Here is a 14,190-nt window from a genome sequence, read left to right on the forward strand (position 1 = left end):
TCATTAAAACATTATCTAGAAAAAGCAAAAATGTGAGAAACATATGGACCAAAGAGTGGTTGAATTTTTAATAAAGTATTTCAGGCATTCCAGATGGATACAATAAATGTATATTATTTTAATTTTAAGTGACCAAAAATATCAAATGATTCCAAACAATAGTAAGCTTCATCAAACGAACATTTGCCTCTCCAGACAGTACTATTACAGAAAGTGATCCCTGGGTCTGCACTTAGACAGGAGGTGCTGGAGAAGGAAGGACCCTGAATGAACTTGGTAGCACAGAGACCCACCTCCCTGGGAGGCTGACTCAGCCAGCTCAAGGCCAGATGTGAATCTGGAAATTAATGAATGCCTCTTTTACTACCTAGTATCTATTTGATGGCCATGAAATACCGTTTTTACACTCTATTAAGTTAGATTCATCAGGGAGGGCAATGGCATTCTAATGTGTATAGACTCATTGCTAATCTTCACTAGAAATATCAGCTTATCTCTTGAATTATCCCATAGATTTGGAAATGTGCCATCATTTTCCATCAATTAGCCTTTTGTCTATTAAGAACCTTTCTGCCTGCAGCTTAATATCCCCCAAATAATAATGCTTTTATGAAGGAAAAAAAAGACCTTAATATATTCCTTGCTCTAGTTACATAATTTTCAATAAATAATATAAATGCTACCTCAGACTGAAATGACAATGAGATCTGTTGTTTTCTTTTTGTCAAAAAAAGTTTAAAGATGTTGGCAGTTTTGTAGGTTGTGTGGGTTTTTCTAAAAGGACCCTCATAGCTTTCCCTAGGTTTCTAGCTGTTTGGTACTCAGGGAAGGTATATGCATAATATAACAGAAACCCACCCAGTTATTCAGAGCTTCAAATTCTGTTAACTTTAATCTTTTATAGTATAGTGACAAACCTGAAAATAAGGGGGGAAATGTTTCTCAGCAAGTAGAAATATCACTGTCAGAAAGCCCTGGGCTTTTATTCTGTAGCAAGTGTGAAATGGCTCTCATAGGTTCAGATTTAAGGTATCCATGAGCACACAGAGGATTGTAAGGAATTGTAGCTAAACAAAGAAAGAGGAGATGGAAGAACTTCAGAGCTTAGTCACATGGGACCATTTACTATACATGTCAACAGCCTGACATGATTGTACTATTGATCTTAATAATGCTGGGCCATTAAGAACATATTAGATTATTATTTGTGTACTTTGTATTAAGCAGAAATGTTCAAAACAAAATTTTGCCTTTGAACTGATTAAGTTATATAGAATATTGCATTTTTCAACCATGCTGGATAACTGAAGGAGAAGCTAATTATGTTATGATGGAATAAACTTGAGTATTACTTTAGTTGATTCCCATCTGTGTGTTCGAGTTAGGAGGAAGACATTTTTTCTAAAAAAAAAAAAGGTTATTGTGTTATAAGGTAGCTCCAACTCTCTCAGTAGAAAAATGGCTGAAGCATAGGAACAATTTGCAATAAAGGAAATAGAAGAAGAATATATGGAAAATATTCAACTTCACTGTAGTCAAGAAATACAAAATAAACTGAGAATCTGTTTTTGGTTTTAGCAAAATAGCAAACTTAGCAGAAGTAATGATCAGTGTTGGTTAGTGTGAGAATCAGGAAGCAATTTGGTAGTGTCAAAACCTTTAAAATACATCCATTCCCTTTGACCCAGTAATTCCACTCCTAGGAATCTATCTTAAAAACATCATCTAGAAGCAGCCAAAGATTTATGTACAAGGATGTTGACTATAGTTTGTATTAATGCTACTGTAATAATGGATCCCATCTATTAAGCCCTTGTTATGTGCCAGGCTCCATGCTAGTATTTAAGCATATATTTCGCCTTCTAATTTATATGACTGAAAGAAATTATAAATTGTTAAATGTTCAAAAGTAGGGAAGAGAGACAATGATGGTATAATGGGCTGTTATATAACCAATTAAACATGACGTATAAGTAATTTTGACAAGTGGGTAAGTCCTTATAATAAAATCAGAACATAAATCATATATGGAATAATAGCAAATATACACATATATGTATCCATAATAATTATGGCTTCATATGTGGAGATAATTGCAGCTATATGTATGTATGTTTACATATATACACATTTACATAAAGATCAGAGCGAAAATATACCCAGCTATTTTACATTAACAGTATTACCAGTCCCATTGATTAGTTATCTTAGAGTGAAGGGATTATGAGTGAATTTTACTTTCTTCTCTAAAGTGTCCTGTGTTCTAAACAATGACTAAGTATAAGAATCACAAGAGGCTTCCACTTCATGGTCAATGAGCACCAATGTCACAGTTCCATTGCTGCGATTGTATAGAGGATGCAGAACTGAATCAAATCTACTTTGCATCTTATTTACTCATAAATATTTTTGTCAAGTTTCACTCTTTAGATGTACCGTGTATGCCTACTGCTGTTCTTGTGTTTCTAATTACATTTTTTTTTTTTTCATAAAGAAAAGCATGAACTTCAGCCAAATGACTTGGCCATCTCCAAATCCCTTGATGCGTCTGGTCGAATATATGTCTACCAGAAAGACCTAGCTGACACTTTGGTAAGGACCTTCAGCCTATACTTAAAGCATATACTGATACCTATACAGACACCAATGTCAGACTAAAAGCATATTTTTGTATATTTTATAATGCATGTTAGAAAACTACACTGAACTGTTTCTTCCTCTAGCCAACAATACATGTGTCAAATAATACTACTTCTACAGATCAAAGAGAGGCACAACTTGAGGAATTCTAAACTCCTAAGTCAAATCTTGCTTCTCTCTGAGCCCCTGAAAAAAGGGATCTGAGCAAGCTGACACTCTCTCTGATGGATCTTAACTCCATGCCTTCTTTTTGGTGGATATCTGGAAATTAGGCTGAGAAATGCACCCTGCACAGATTTAAGGGAAAGAGACTCTGTGTCCTTTGTCTCAGACCATTTGGTGCACTTTGAGGGTGCCAGTCCCATGAGGAAAGGGTGGATTACCAACCTTCTCTGGGTGAAACAGGCTTGTAACAATAGGGCACCAGGTGTCATTGAAGAGTAAGAGTTTGAAGAAATGTAGAACACACACTGTAAGTTATTTTTAGTTTAAATTTAAGAACATTTACACCAAAACTGATGACTTGTTTGTGTTGTTAAATACCTCAGTCTTGTATCTGTACATGATGTAATTCCATCGGTGAAACGGGAAGGACTAGATGCTGCATCCCTGAGTAAACAACGAGATTGGTTGCCTGCACCCCTCCCCACAGGGAGGACCATCTAATGTGTCACTGCTGTGGACCTCCTGATGGTGGCAGAATGCCACGCCCTAATCGTCCCCCTCGCCCCCTTTCCTGGGCCACACGTATATCCCATGCAGACTCCTATGTGCATTCCCAGAGCTCACTTCTGCCACTGTCCAGGGCCAGCTCCAGAAGAGTAGATGGCAGGCCTGAGGCAACGTCCTAATGGAGTAAACAGGTGCCCCGCAATATGTTCTGAGAGGAACCAGACTCCATCCTTTCCTCCAATGTTTCCCCCACTCCAACTTTGCATGCCAATGAAAATTTCCCCGCTGGAAATGTAGCTTTATGTATGTCATCTCCAAAAGATTTCAGTTGAAATGAAATATTATCAGAGAAGGAAAACACGTGAAACCACTAGTACCTGCTGTATGTCATGTAGATTAGTTCATCCTCTTGGAAAGCAATTGGAAGTGTTTCTTGGAGAGGACGCAGGGTGACCCAAATAACCTGTGGGCAGGGCCACAGCAAGGGGCATATTTAGGGAGAAATTAGAGAGATAAAAAGCCAACTGAAAAAATTCTTACACCTCCCAATGAGTAGGCAGAGTTCTGTGTTATTTCCCAGTTCTTGGTTCTCCCTTTGGATGTTTCCAGTGCAACTGGGTGTCTGTCTACTGCCAACCTAACCAGACCCTGAGACACGTGGGCTTCCCCGACCTCAGCACCTCAGTCTGTCTACAGGGATTCATTCAGCCCACCCTTAGCGAGCCCTCAGGTGTCCCACTCAGGGACAGTTTGTACCTTGACCTTCTCTGAAGAGAATCAAGTCTGTGGAAAAGTTCTGTGAAGGTCTTTTTGTCATTTGCTTTTTTCTAATTAGAAAACCTTTTCATAAATGTAAAACTTTCTAAAATACAAATAATGGATTTTTCAGTTTAAAAAAACAGATTAATATTTGGAATCTTCTATGTGATTTATTTTTCCTGCTATATCATTTATTTTTGCAAAGTCCCATTCTTTCTTTTTCCAAGTCATCAACTATTTTAACACCATTACCTAACTACTCAAGTCCAACCTCTCAAATGGGAGAATTTATATTTTAATTAGAAAATATCAAATATTTTGAAAAGATGCCAGATAATTTTTAATAAATTTAACAGGAACAATAGATTTCAAGATGTGGTGACTTTCAATAATTTCATGCCAGATTTTAAGGAAATACTATTACCAAACTCATACCTATTTGCGTGGAGAGAGCAGTAGATACCCACTCATCCACCATGGGGCATAAAGGAAGTTACTTCTATTTTTTTATTTCTTGTTTAAATTATTATTGCTCTCCACAGGCATTTTAGTAAAATTTGTAAATGTGTGTCTGGAATGAGACTTGTTAAACATATTTCCTGTAAAAGCCATGTCTGACTTTATTGAAGTGCACCATGACATTTCTTTTGTTTGTTTTTATACTAACCCTGCTGGCACATTAATTCTTCCCAGAAGCCAAAGTGATTTCAGGGCTTTCGCTTTCATTATGCTGTCTGCTGGGCCAGTGTTTTATAATCACATTTGTGCGTGCACACGCAGGGAGGGGTAGGGTGGCAGGCTAACTCAGGGAAGTGTCATTGATCACATTCCCCTGTTTCCAGTGCTGTTTCCTAAATTGGCTGTAACTCACTGAAGGTGAACAGACCAGGGAAAATATTACACTGACACACTATTTTTCTAATCTGGGCTTCTCGTGCTTTTCTACGGCCAGCCAATTCAGTGCCAAACACTTGGGAATTACTAAAGATCTTGTTGCTTCTGTCAATTTAGAGCCCGTTAGCTGAAAATGAGGAATCACAGCAAAGGTCTGTGAGGATTTTGGGAATGAACACTTGGGATCTTGCTCTGGAATTAATGAATTTTGATTGGAGTCTCTTCAATTCAATTCACGAGGTAAGTAAGAAGATGAAAGACAGAATAAATGCTAGTGCTATTTTTAACTGTGAATTCCTTTTGAAGAATATTTGTGTCTGACTAGGTTTTGAAGATCGAGCATCTGATGATAGAGTTATACTTAAGATACCATGACCCAAAAAGATATTTTAGGGACTTTAAATATATTGAAAGATGGACCCAAACCCAGGAAAATCAGAATAGATGGTCAGGCTTTATTTGCTCTTAATCTAATCATAAGTTTGTATAATGTAATGTAGATGTGCTATATTTTTATATGTATGAATACATGTGTATATGTATTTTATATGTATGTATATGTAGGTATGAAACTCCAATGGGGTTGAAAAGCCTTTTTACATTTGATAACTTTGATATTGATATTTTAATTTTTTCCATGAAGTTTATAGTAGTTACACAGAATCATATTTATATATATACCTACACAACATCCAGTCTATTACTTAAGAACATTCTATTGATGTAGACTATGCTGCAAGACTTTAAGTCCTTTCTTTAAAATTTTGAAATATATTTTGAATTTTCATGTCTACTAGCCTCTCCCTTGAAGACAGCTTAAACATTTATAAAACAATAGATTTGGGCAAATGTTTCTGACAGTTAATGAATGGATTGAGCCATGGAAAAGCTCACAGGAACCAGGAGATGAAGAATGAGAAAGCTCTGTGCACCCATATGTTCCATTTGCTTTGCCATCTTAGTGCAATTTTTCAGTACAAAACAGCCATTCCTTTTGAAGAAGGAACTCATGCCCAACTCAGGGAACCCAGCTTCACTTTCATTTTGGAATGTCTTCTAAATGTCCTCCTGTTTTCTCATTAGAAAATTCCAACATTATGATCTGAAGTTGAGAAAGCAAGTGAACTCATTCAAGCTGGATGAGTTGGGAGTTTGGAAATGTTAATTGTATGGGATGTGTGCCTGCTTACGTTGCTTCTACAGTAGGAGAGCACCAAATACTTCTGTAAAATACATGCATACTCAGCCCTCTGTTTAAAAACAAATCTCTATTGCTTTGCAGATGATCAGTCTGTATAAATAGTTACTGGTCTTAGATGACTGTGTAAATTTTGGACCTGGCACCAATCTCACTCTGTTTATTCAGCAGTATCTTGTATCAGTGGTTCTCAAAGGGCATGGGTACCCAAACCAGCATCAGCACCACCTGGGAACTTACTCAAAATGCATATTTTTGGCCCCATCACAACCCCCACATTGAGTTAGAAAGTTTGGTGAATGGGGTTCAGCAGTCTGGGCTTTAACAGGCTTACAGGCAATCCTGATTCATATTATAATTTGAGAACCCTTTTCTAGAGAATCTACCTGTGAGGGTCAAGTGTGCATATTAACAAGTACTAGTGATACTCATTTTCATCAAATTTGCCAAAACAAGTTTAGGGAGTTTGGATTTGATTCAGCTTGTGATTTAAACTTTAGAATGTCAGATTTTCATGTAAAGGCATCATCCTTACATTCTACAAATATGTGTATGAAGTTTCTAGGTGAACATTGCTTAATGAGGCATCTCTGAAACTAAACTGTTTAAAATTTAATATATTATTTGTTATGTTCTCCTAATATGATATGAGAGTGGCTACCTGAAGTAGCTCTTAGAAATGGATCAACTTTTGTATCAACTTCATTTTGAATGTGCTAAAAATAAATGCTGGAATGAATACATTTTCTTTTAGCAAGAGCTGATCTACTTCACGTTCAGCAGACAAGGAAGTGGGGAGCACACAGTGAACCTCAGTCTACTGCTCCAGAGATGCAATGAAGTCCAGCTCTGGGTGGCCACGGAGATTCTGCTCTGCAGCCAGCTGGGCAAGCGAGTGCAGCTGGTGAAAAAATTCATCAAAATCGCTGCTCAGTGAGTTTCTAGTGGTGAAAAGTGCAATTCCTCTAATCTCCTTGAGAGAGTACCTTTTTTTTCCTTGTGATGATAACAAGGGTTGGGATGTAAAAGTATAATATTGAGTTAAGTCGCCAAATGATTGAAAAGGTCTGGTCTTGAATATTTATGTCTTTGAACTTGAAGTAGTTATAATTTAAAGTAAATGTCAAAATACCAGACTGAAGTGCTCTGCTCTCTGCTACAGAACTAATAAGCAGGCAGTGCATATAGCCCCGTCCTGCAGCCAGATCACAGTGTGGCTGGGTAAACTACCGTGGGCTAGAAAAAGGGGTAAGATGATGAGAGGCAGTGAGAATATTGAAACTCAAGGACATGCTGGGATTCTCCTCTCAGCTCCTTGATGCCCACAGTATGAACTTTGCAAACTCTTTAGCATGCCCTCCGTTGGCTGGTCACACCTCACCTCTGCACCTCACTCACTGGGTGCACCCCTTGCTGTAGCCACTGAATGGCTGTCTCTTCCCATGCACTCCATCCTCCAAGCCTGGCTTTGCAAAGAATGGCCACTTCCACCTAGCAAATTGCTGTCATTCTTTAAGACCTAGATCAATTGTTGCTGTCGTCCGGAAGCCATCCCTGACTTTCAAATGCAGGGTCAACTCCTCCCTACCCCTACCCCCCAACCCCACGTACACACACAGAATTCTTTCTTTTTTTTAATCTTGGCTGTTTATATGAGATTCCTTCACTGGGCTGTGTTAGCCTCCAGAGGACAGGAACCATTTCTGATCATTGAACCTGGGGTGCCTGCTACAGGACTTGGTAAATAGCAGTGACTCAGTATATGTTGGTTGAATGACATTTCAGCAACTTGCTGGGAGCATCTCATAAAATACCAGATTAATATCCTGAGACTGCTCTTGGGACAGCTGCCCAACAGAAGCAGGCAGTGTGAATCAAAATCATTTCCAGTTTCTTTTGCCTCCCATCTTCCCATTTTCTCTTTCATCTTTTATTTTAAAGTTTTTATATCAAACTTTCTGTATACATGTCAGTGTAATATATTCAGGAAATAGGTATTGATCACTCATTATGTGTGCAGATCCATGCAAGGTACTGTGGAAAAATCAGACTGAGCCTACACCCAAACCCTGACTTTGAGAGTTGTAGTCTGCTGGGGGATACTTTATAACTCAACTGACTAATGTGCAAAATAGAACAGAGAAATGCCCTATTATAAAATCAAATTCTATTGGGAGTTTTATAGGGGAAGCTCTTAAGTGGGAAAGGATTAGAAAGACATTTGTGGAGGAAGTAGCATTCAAGGCTGTATTTGAATTCTGGGTGGAATTTGACAGGTAAGAATTCAAAAGAACACACACTCTCCATGAAAGTCAAGCTCATTAGAGAAGCAGAGAAGCTCATTGGAGGCTGAGAGCATGTGGTCAAAGGAACCTCCTCCAGATTGGCCAGAGTTGAGGGAACTTGGGGGAGATTGATCTACAGAGGAAGACAGAACCCAGTTGTAAAGGATATTGAATTTCATTTGGAAGAATTTAGACTGAATTGAGTAGGCAACAGGGATTCATGGAAAGTTTTTGTGCGGGAGACTGGTGTGATCAGTGTTGCCCCTCAAAAGGCTTATCTGAAAGTAGCACAGAGACCACACTTTAGCTGGGGAGACCCAGAAACAGGACACGTTGTTTAGGTAGCTAGAGACAATGGAGTTACCTGACCTGGTGTTTAGTGGAACTGGGAATGGAAGGAGAGATAGATAACTCATATGCCTAAATCTTGGACTGCTTTTATGGGCAATGCTTCTTTTTAAATTTTATTTTATTTGGCCAGTGCATTCCATAATAGCCTGTGAAATTCCTAAGGTGGGGCTCTTTTAGATCAAAACTTTCTTATAAATGACAGCTACTTGGAGAAACAGAACATTAATGTCTCAAGGAGTAAAATGACACTGCTCAGCTTAGTTTGCAGTATAAGATAATATCTATCCTCAGGGAAATGAAATATATTTACATCTCCATAGGGCCCTGTGCTCTGCAATTATTTACTGTACTGGTCTCTACCCCTAGCCCTGGGAATAGAACGCCATCAGAAACATAAAGTCAAATTCCTCATAATCACACTAGCACGAATAACCAAGGGAAAAACAGTAATTTCCGTGATCATGAAGCGTCTTCCCTGCCTAAGGCATTCCATTTGCATATTCATGTTTCCCTTCCTTCTCACCATCCCCTCCCCCACCTCTGTGGATTGAGTGGGTTTTATTTCCTCACACAGACAAAGGAGTGTTTGCAAAACTGGAATGTTTTAGTGTCAGACAGCCTGTTCTTATCATGGAGTGAGTGAACCATGGCCACGGAGGAATCCAGGCTGCAATATTTGTACTGTATCGATTTGTTTTCTAGAGAAATCACTTTTTCTTTTTACAGATTCAGATATTAGTTATATGTGGGATTTTTTTCATTTTGAGCATGACTCCAAAAGAGATCTGGACCATAAAAATTTTTGATGGGGAGCTAAAAGGAAAAAAGATGAGAATTATATCTAAGATTCCATTTAGCTAAATCATACTGAATAAAAAGAGGAATAATAAGCCTTTTTATAATAATAATTAAAATAATAATAAAACTATTTCCCCCAAATTGTTTTTTTTTCAACTCTAGCAAATGCTATCTGAAAAGCTTGCAGTATACTAGGCATTTGGGAAATGAGCAGAATATAAAAATGAAATAGACAAATACTCTAGCCTTAAGGAGCCTGAGGCCTAGCGGGGAATGACAGAACCAGTGGGGCCTCCGCCATGTAGTAAGTGGGAGGACCTGGGAATAAGAGGAAGCCTGCAAACCAGGTGCTGCTGGCACAGGGATGGGATAGTTCTCTCACTGACACAGGAGCCTCGCTCGACAAGGAGCCTGGTGCTTCAGATCATCACATCAGAAGACAGAGCTGACTCAAGTCTGTTCTGGCTGGTATGAACTTGCTAGAGGTGTGCTGAGACAGGGTAAAGTGAAGGAAGTAAATGGCAGAAAGGAAGCAGAGTCACAGTATTGATGCCTTTAGGCACCAACGATCCTCAAAAACATGGATTTCTAAATCATAGACCAAGAAGTAGCTTGTTTGTTTGCTCATGGAATATACCAGGCAAGGTCCCCCCAGGAGAAAGTCGACAGAGACCAGAAGAGGCCAGTGAGACTGAGTATCAGGTCCTTTCACCTACTGCAGACAGTCAGAAGCTGGGCAGGAGACCTAGGAGAGGGAAGGACCTTGCCCATGGAGACAGCAATGAGGGGCCTGCAGGACTGGGTCACCCCAGATATTGAAGACATTAGGTGTGAAGACAGCAGTGCCTTTCCAGGTTCCACTACTAATGAGAAGAGAACTTCCAAAGTGCTGCCAGGTGTGACCCCACTGCCCTGGAGCCCAGGAGCAGCTCTGCTTGGGCAGAACCCAATCCACAAGGCTGGCTGTAGGAGAGGCCAGTTCAGGCAGGCCCTGCCAGCGTACACAGCCAGCTGGGTGTATTACTCTTTAACAGCCCAAACCGTATTCCTGGTTCTGAGCCAGGTGCTCTTATATGCAACCTGTGCAGCTGGAACTTGGTATAGTTTTTAACGTGTGTCAAGAACATTTAAAATCATGATAGCTTTTGACCAATCATGTAATGACTGGAGGTCTAACTTAATTAAAAAAAAATGAAGTAAAAAGTTTCATATACAAAGATACTCATTGCAGCATTCTGTATTGAATTGAATTGAAAATAATTTCATTGCCAACAATAGAGAATGAGTAAACATATTATAAAATATGGTTTTGATGAAGTGTTATATATCCATTAGTGGTGATAGTGATGACAATACGTACTATAACACATTTGAGTATATAACTGAAAAAGCAGGCTACAGAGTTACACATGTACTGTTCCCAAATTCCATTTGAGACAATGATGGGGAGGTCATGGAAGAGACGGCATCTGAGGGAAGCTAACTTAACATTCACTGGGTACTTTTCATGCACCTGGCTTACTGCTAAGCACTTTCATATCTTTTCCTATTTAATCATCAAGCTAGGGTAATTTCTTCATTTTAAAGACTTGCCTAAGAGAAATTGCTTTCTAACAAGACCAAAACAAAGTAGGGTGTGGAATTCTCAGGCCTTTCTGGCCTGGAAGCGCAGCCTCCCTCTGCCACACCAAGCCCCCTCAACTGGCATTGAAAATTAGTGGAATTTTAACCAGTTATGTCAAAGGGCATGACTGACATTGTGCAGATGGATAACCTTGTGGACTGAATGGAGCCCAACATGATGTGACTTTATTTTGCATTTTATTTTCTTTTTTTCCTTTAATGAGGAATGTGGGACAGTATCCAAATAGTATATGCCATACTTTAAATATACATATGATATAGTAGCTACTTTGTTGGTAGCAAAGAAAATATATCTAATGTAATGAGAGAGGGAATGTAGGCCTGTGAGGTGAGAGGGGATTGTCTCTGTCAAAAAATGAAGATGGCATACTGACTGAAGAGATGGGACTCGGGAGCTGCTACCATGCGTGTGGTATATATACAGAAATGAATTTACGAATATTCAGCCTAAATGGTAAATGCATTCCAAAATAGATTTAAGAGAAAAAAAGGGAGAACAAATCTTTTGAAGCATCCAGAACATATCAAGAGCCCAGATCTTTTCCTGAAGGTAAGGATGAGCTGAAGCACTTGGAATGGTCTCATTTGTAGTAGGAGCAAATAGAAAGGCTGCCCCAGCACGTGGAGCGAGGTCAGCCCTGCCTCAGGGGTTGAGCAGAGGTCAGGGAGGGGAGGTCAGCCCTGCCTCAGGGGCTGAGCGCTGTGCAGCATTCTCGTTTGCAGTCATCTGGCAAAAGGACATTGCCTCAAAGTGTCTTCTGCTTTCTTTTATTCCATAGCTGCAAAGCCCAGCGAAACCTGAATTCTTTCTTTGCTATTGTGATGGGGCTGAACACTGCTTCTGTCAGCCGGCTGTCGCAGACATGGGAGGTGAGCCTTGGGGGTGAGCTTGGGGGTCCACATGGACAGGAGGATTGGGGGGCAAATGAAACTGAAAGGGGACGGTCAAACAAAAAGACTTTATTTAAAATAAGTTGATTGAAATGGTTTAAATGAGATAAGAACTGCTAGAAAAAAAACGTTAAAAAGTAATGTTTAAAAGGTGCCTTGGCGAGCAGGGGATGGGTGAAATAGGTGAAAAAAAAAGTAACATATCAAGTTGGATTATTTTGATTAAATAGTCTTCTATAAATATATGAAAGAGATAAAAATTATAAACTGTTCCATAGCTAGAATGAGTTTTCTGCTCTGCTCCCATGGTAGTGGGTTACAGTTCCATGTTGGTCCTTTCAAAAGCTCCCCTGCATGGTGATGTGTGTCCAGAGCAGACTTGCTGAGATTCCAAAGAATTTAAGCTTCCACTCCTTTCACCTGCAGGCTCTGGGCAGTGTGTTCACATGGATGATGTATGTCTATGAAAAATGTGCAAAAATGTGGTGATTTTGCATTCTGTTTCTTAAAGAAGGCACACAGCATGTTATACGTTTCAGCCTCCCGGGTGCTGGTGGTGCTGGTCAGTGGTGTGTGAGGAAGGCGCTGGGTTCTCGGGTGGAGAGGCCTACCCAAGTTAACTAGCTCAAGTTCTGAAACATGGACTGTAAGGGGATATGTGGGAGAACCTGAAACTGGGGCATCCCTCACTTTATCGGGTAGAGATGTAGGATCTTCTGCTTCTCCCATGGCCCTTTTACCTGCTTTCTGTGGACTTCTGTTTCTTTCTCACTCTCTTCCCTTCTGGCCTTTGACTGCACTCCACATACTGTTTTTCTCTCATCCTTTCTCTTTAACCATCTTGTCTTCTCCCTCGTGGCTCTAGCCTGCATGTGCTCACTGCAGTCCCCTTAGCCTCTCTCCAGTTACCATTCTCTTCATGGTCCCCCATTCACATTCCTGCAAGAGAGAAGCTGATAGGCCAGCTATCTTTCTTCTTACATTAGATCTCAGATTAGGTCTCTGGGCAATTTATGGATTCACTTTCATATCATCAGGGACCATACTCCGATGGAATGCACTGTGGTGACCGGAGGGTCAGGATCAGTGCTCCTTAAAAGGGTTCAAAAGAAAAGGAATGAAAGGCCAGCCCACTCTGGTTAAGCAAACAAGACATGCATGCACATCATAAGATTAAAAGAGGTGGGAACAAATGCACAGTTGATCAGAGCAGGAGGAAAACAAATGGCTAGCGTGGGTGGGAGAGGAGTGGAATTTGAATTAAACCTGAAAAGTTTTGATTTTGCAAAAATTGAGAGAGGAAATTCAATTAAATTCAAACAGCATACATTTCATATGCATATTGATTGCCTACTATGTGCAGGGCACTGTACCAGCACTTATGGCATATAAATAGTGGGCCAAATTAGGACGGAGTGTGCTCTGATGAAGGAGGTCTTGAACCAATTGCAGGTGGTCCCAGAAAAGGAAGAGGAGAACCTCGGGGTGGCTGAGAAGCTTTGAGCAGCAGGGCCTTGGAGGTCAAGTTGGGAGTTGTTGGTGAGCATTGGGGTGGGCATTCCTGGCCAAGGTGACTACACTGTCTCTGGGACTTGAAAGGGACCACCCTATCCTAAATAGGGAATATAAGAAAAGAAGTAGGTCTGAGAAACTGCAACAGAGGTCAGCAAACTTTCTGGGTAAAGGGCCAGATAGTAAATATTTTTAGGCTGTGTTGTCCATATAGTCTCTTTGGCAGTGATTCAGCTCTGCCGTTGTAGTGCAAAAACAGCCAGAATTACTATATAAATAAATGGAGATGGAAGTTTCCAATAAAACTTTATTTACAAAGCAGGTGGTTAGCCAGATTTGGCTCTTGACTGACCCCTGAAATAAAACATTTTGGCTTTACATATGTTAAGTGTGAGGTGCCAGTGGGACCTTCATGTGGAATGTGCAACAGATTAAGATATACAACTCAGAAGAACAATTGGAATCATTTGCAGAGGTCTACATTTTGTCTTTTCTTCTTCAATTTGACCCCCATTCATTAATACATGTGTGTGTGTATAACCATAG

The 14,190-nt window shown here is 39.9% G+C and overlaps 1 protein-coding gene across 3 annotated transcripts in view; it reads left to right on the forward strand.

Moving 5' to 3' along the window:
• RAPGEF5 (Rap guanine nucleotide exchange factor 5) overlaps positions 1 to 14,190 on the forward strand; it is a 220,878-nt gene that overhangs the window by 188,567 nt on the left and 18,121 nt on the right. For all 3 annotated transcript variants that reach the window (XM_037022017.2, XM_037022027.2, XM_073238710.1), the window contains exons 18-21: positions 2,495 to 2,592; positions 5,083 to 5,205; positions 6,918 to 7,096; positions 12,021 to 12,111. In XM_037022017.2, coding sequence (XP_036877912.2) covers positions 2,495 to 2,592; positions 5,083 to 5,205; positions 6,918 to 7,096; positions 12,021 to 12,111 — 491 coding nt within the window. The remainder of the gene's footprint in view (positions 1 to 2,494; positions 2,593 to 5,082; positions 5,206 to 6,917; positions 7,097 to 12,020; positions 12,112 to 14,190) is intronic.

Source organism: Manis javanica, chromosome 6, assembly GCF_040802235.1.
Source record: "Manis javanica isolate MJ-LG chromosome 6, MJ_LKY, whole genome shotgun sequence".
Classification (NCBI taxonomy): domain Eukaryota; kingdom Metazoa; phylum Chordata; class Mammalia; order Pholidota; family Manidae; genus Manis; species Manis javanica.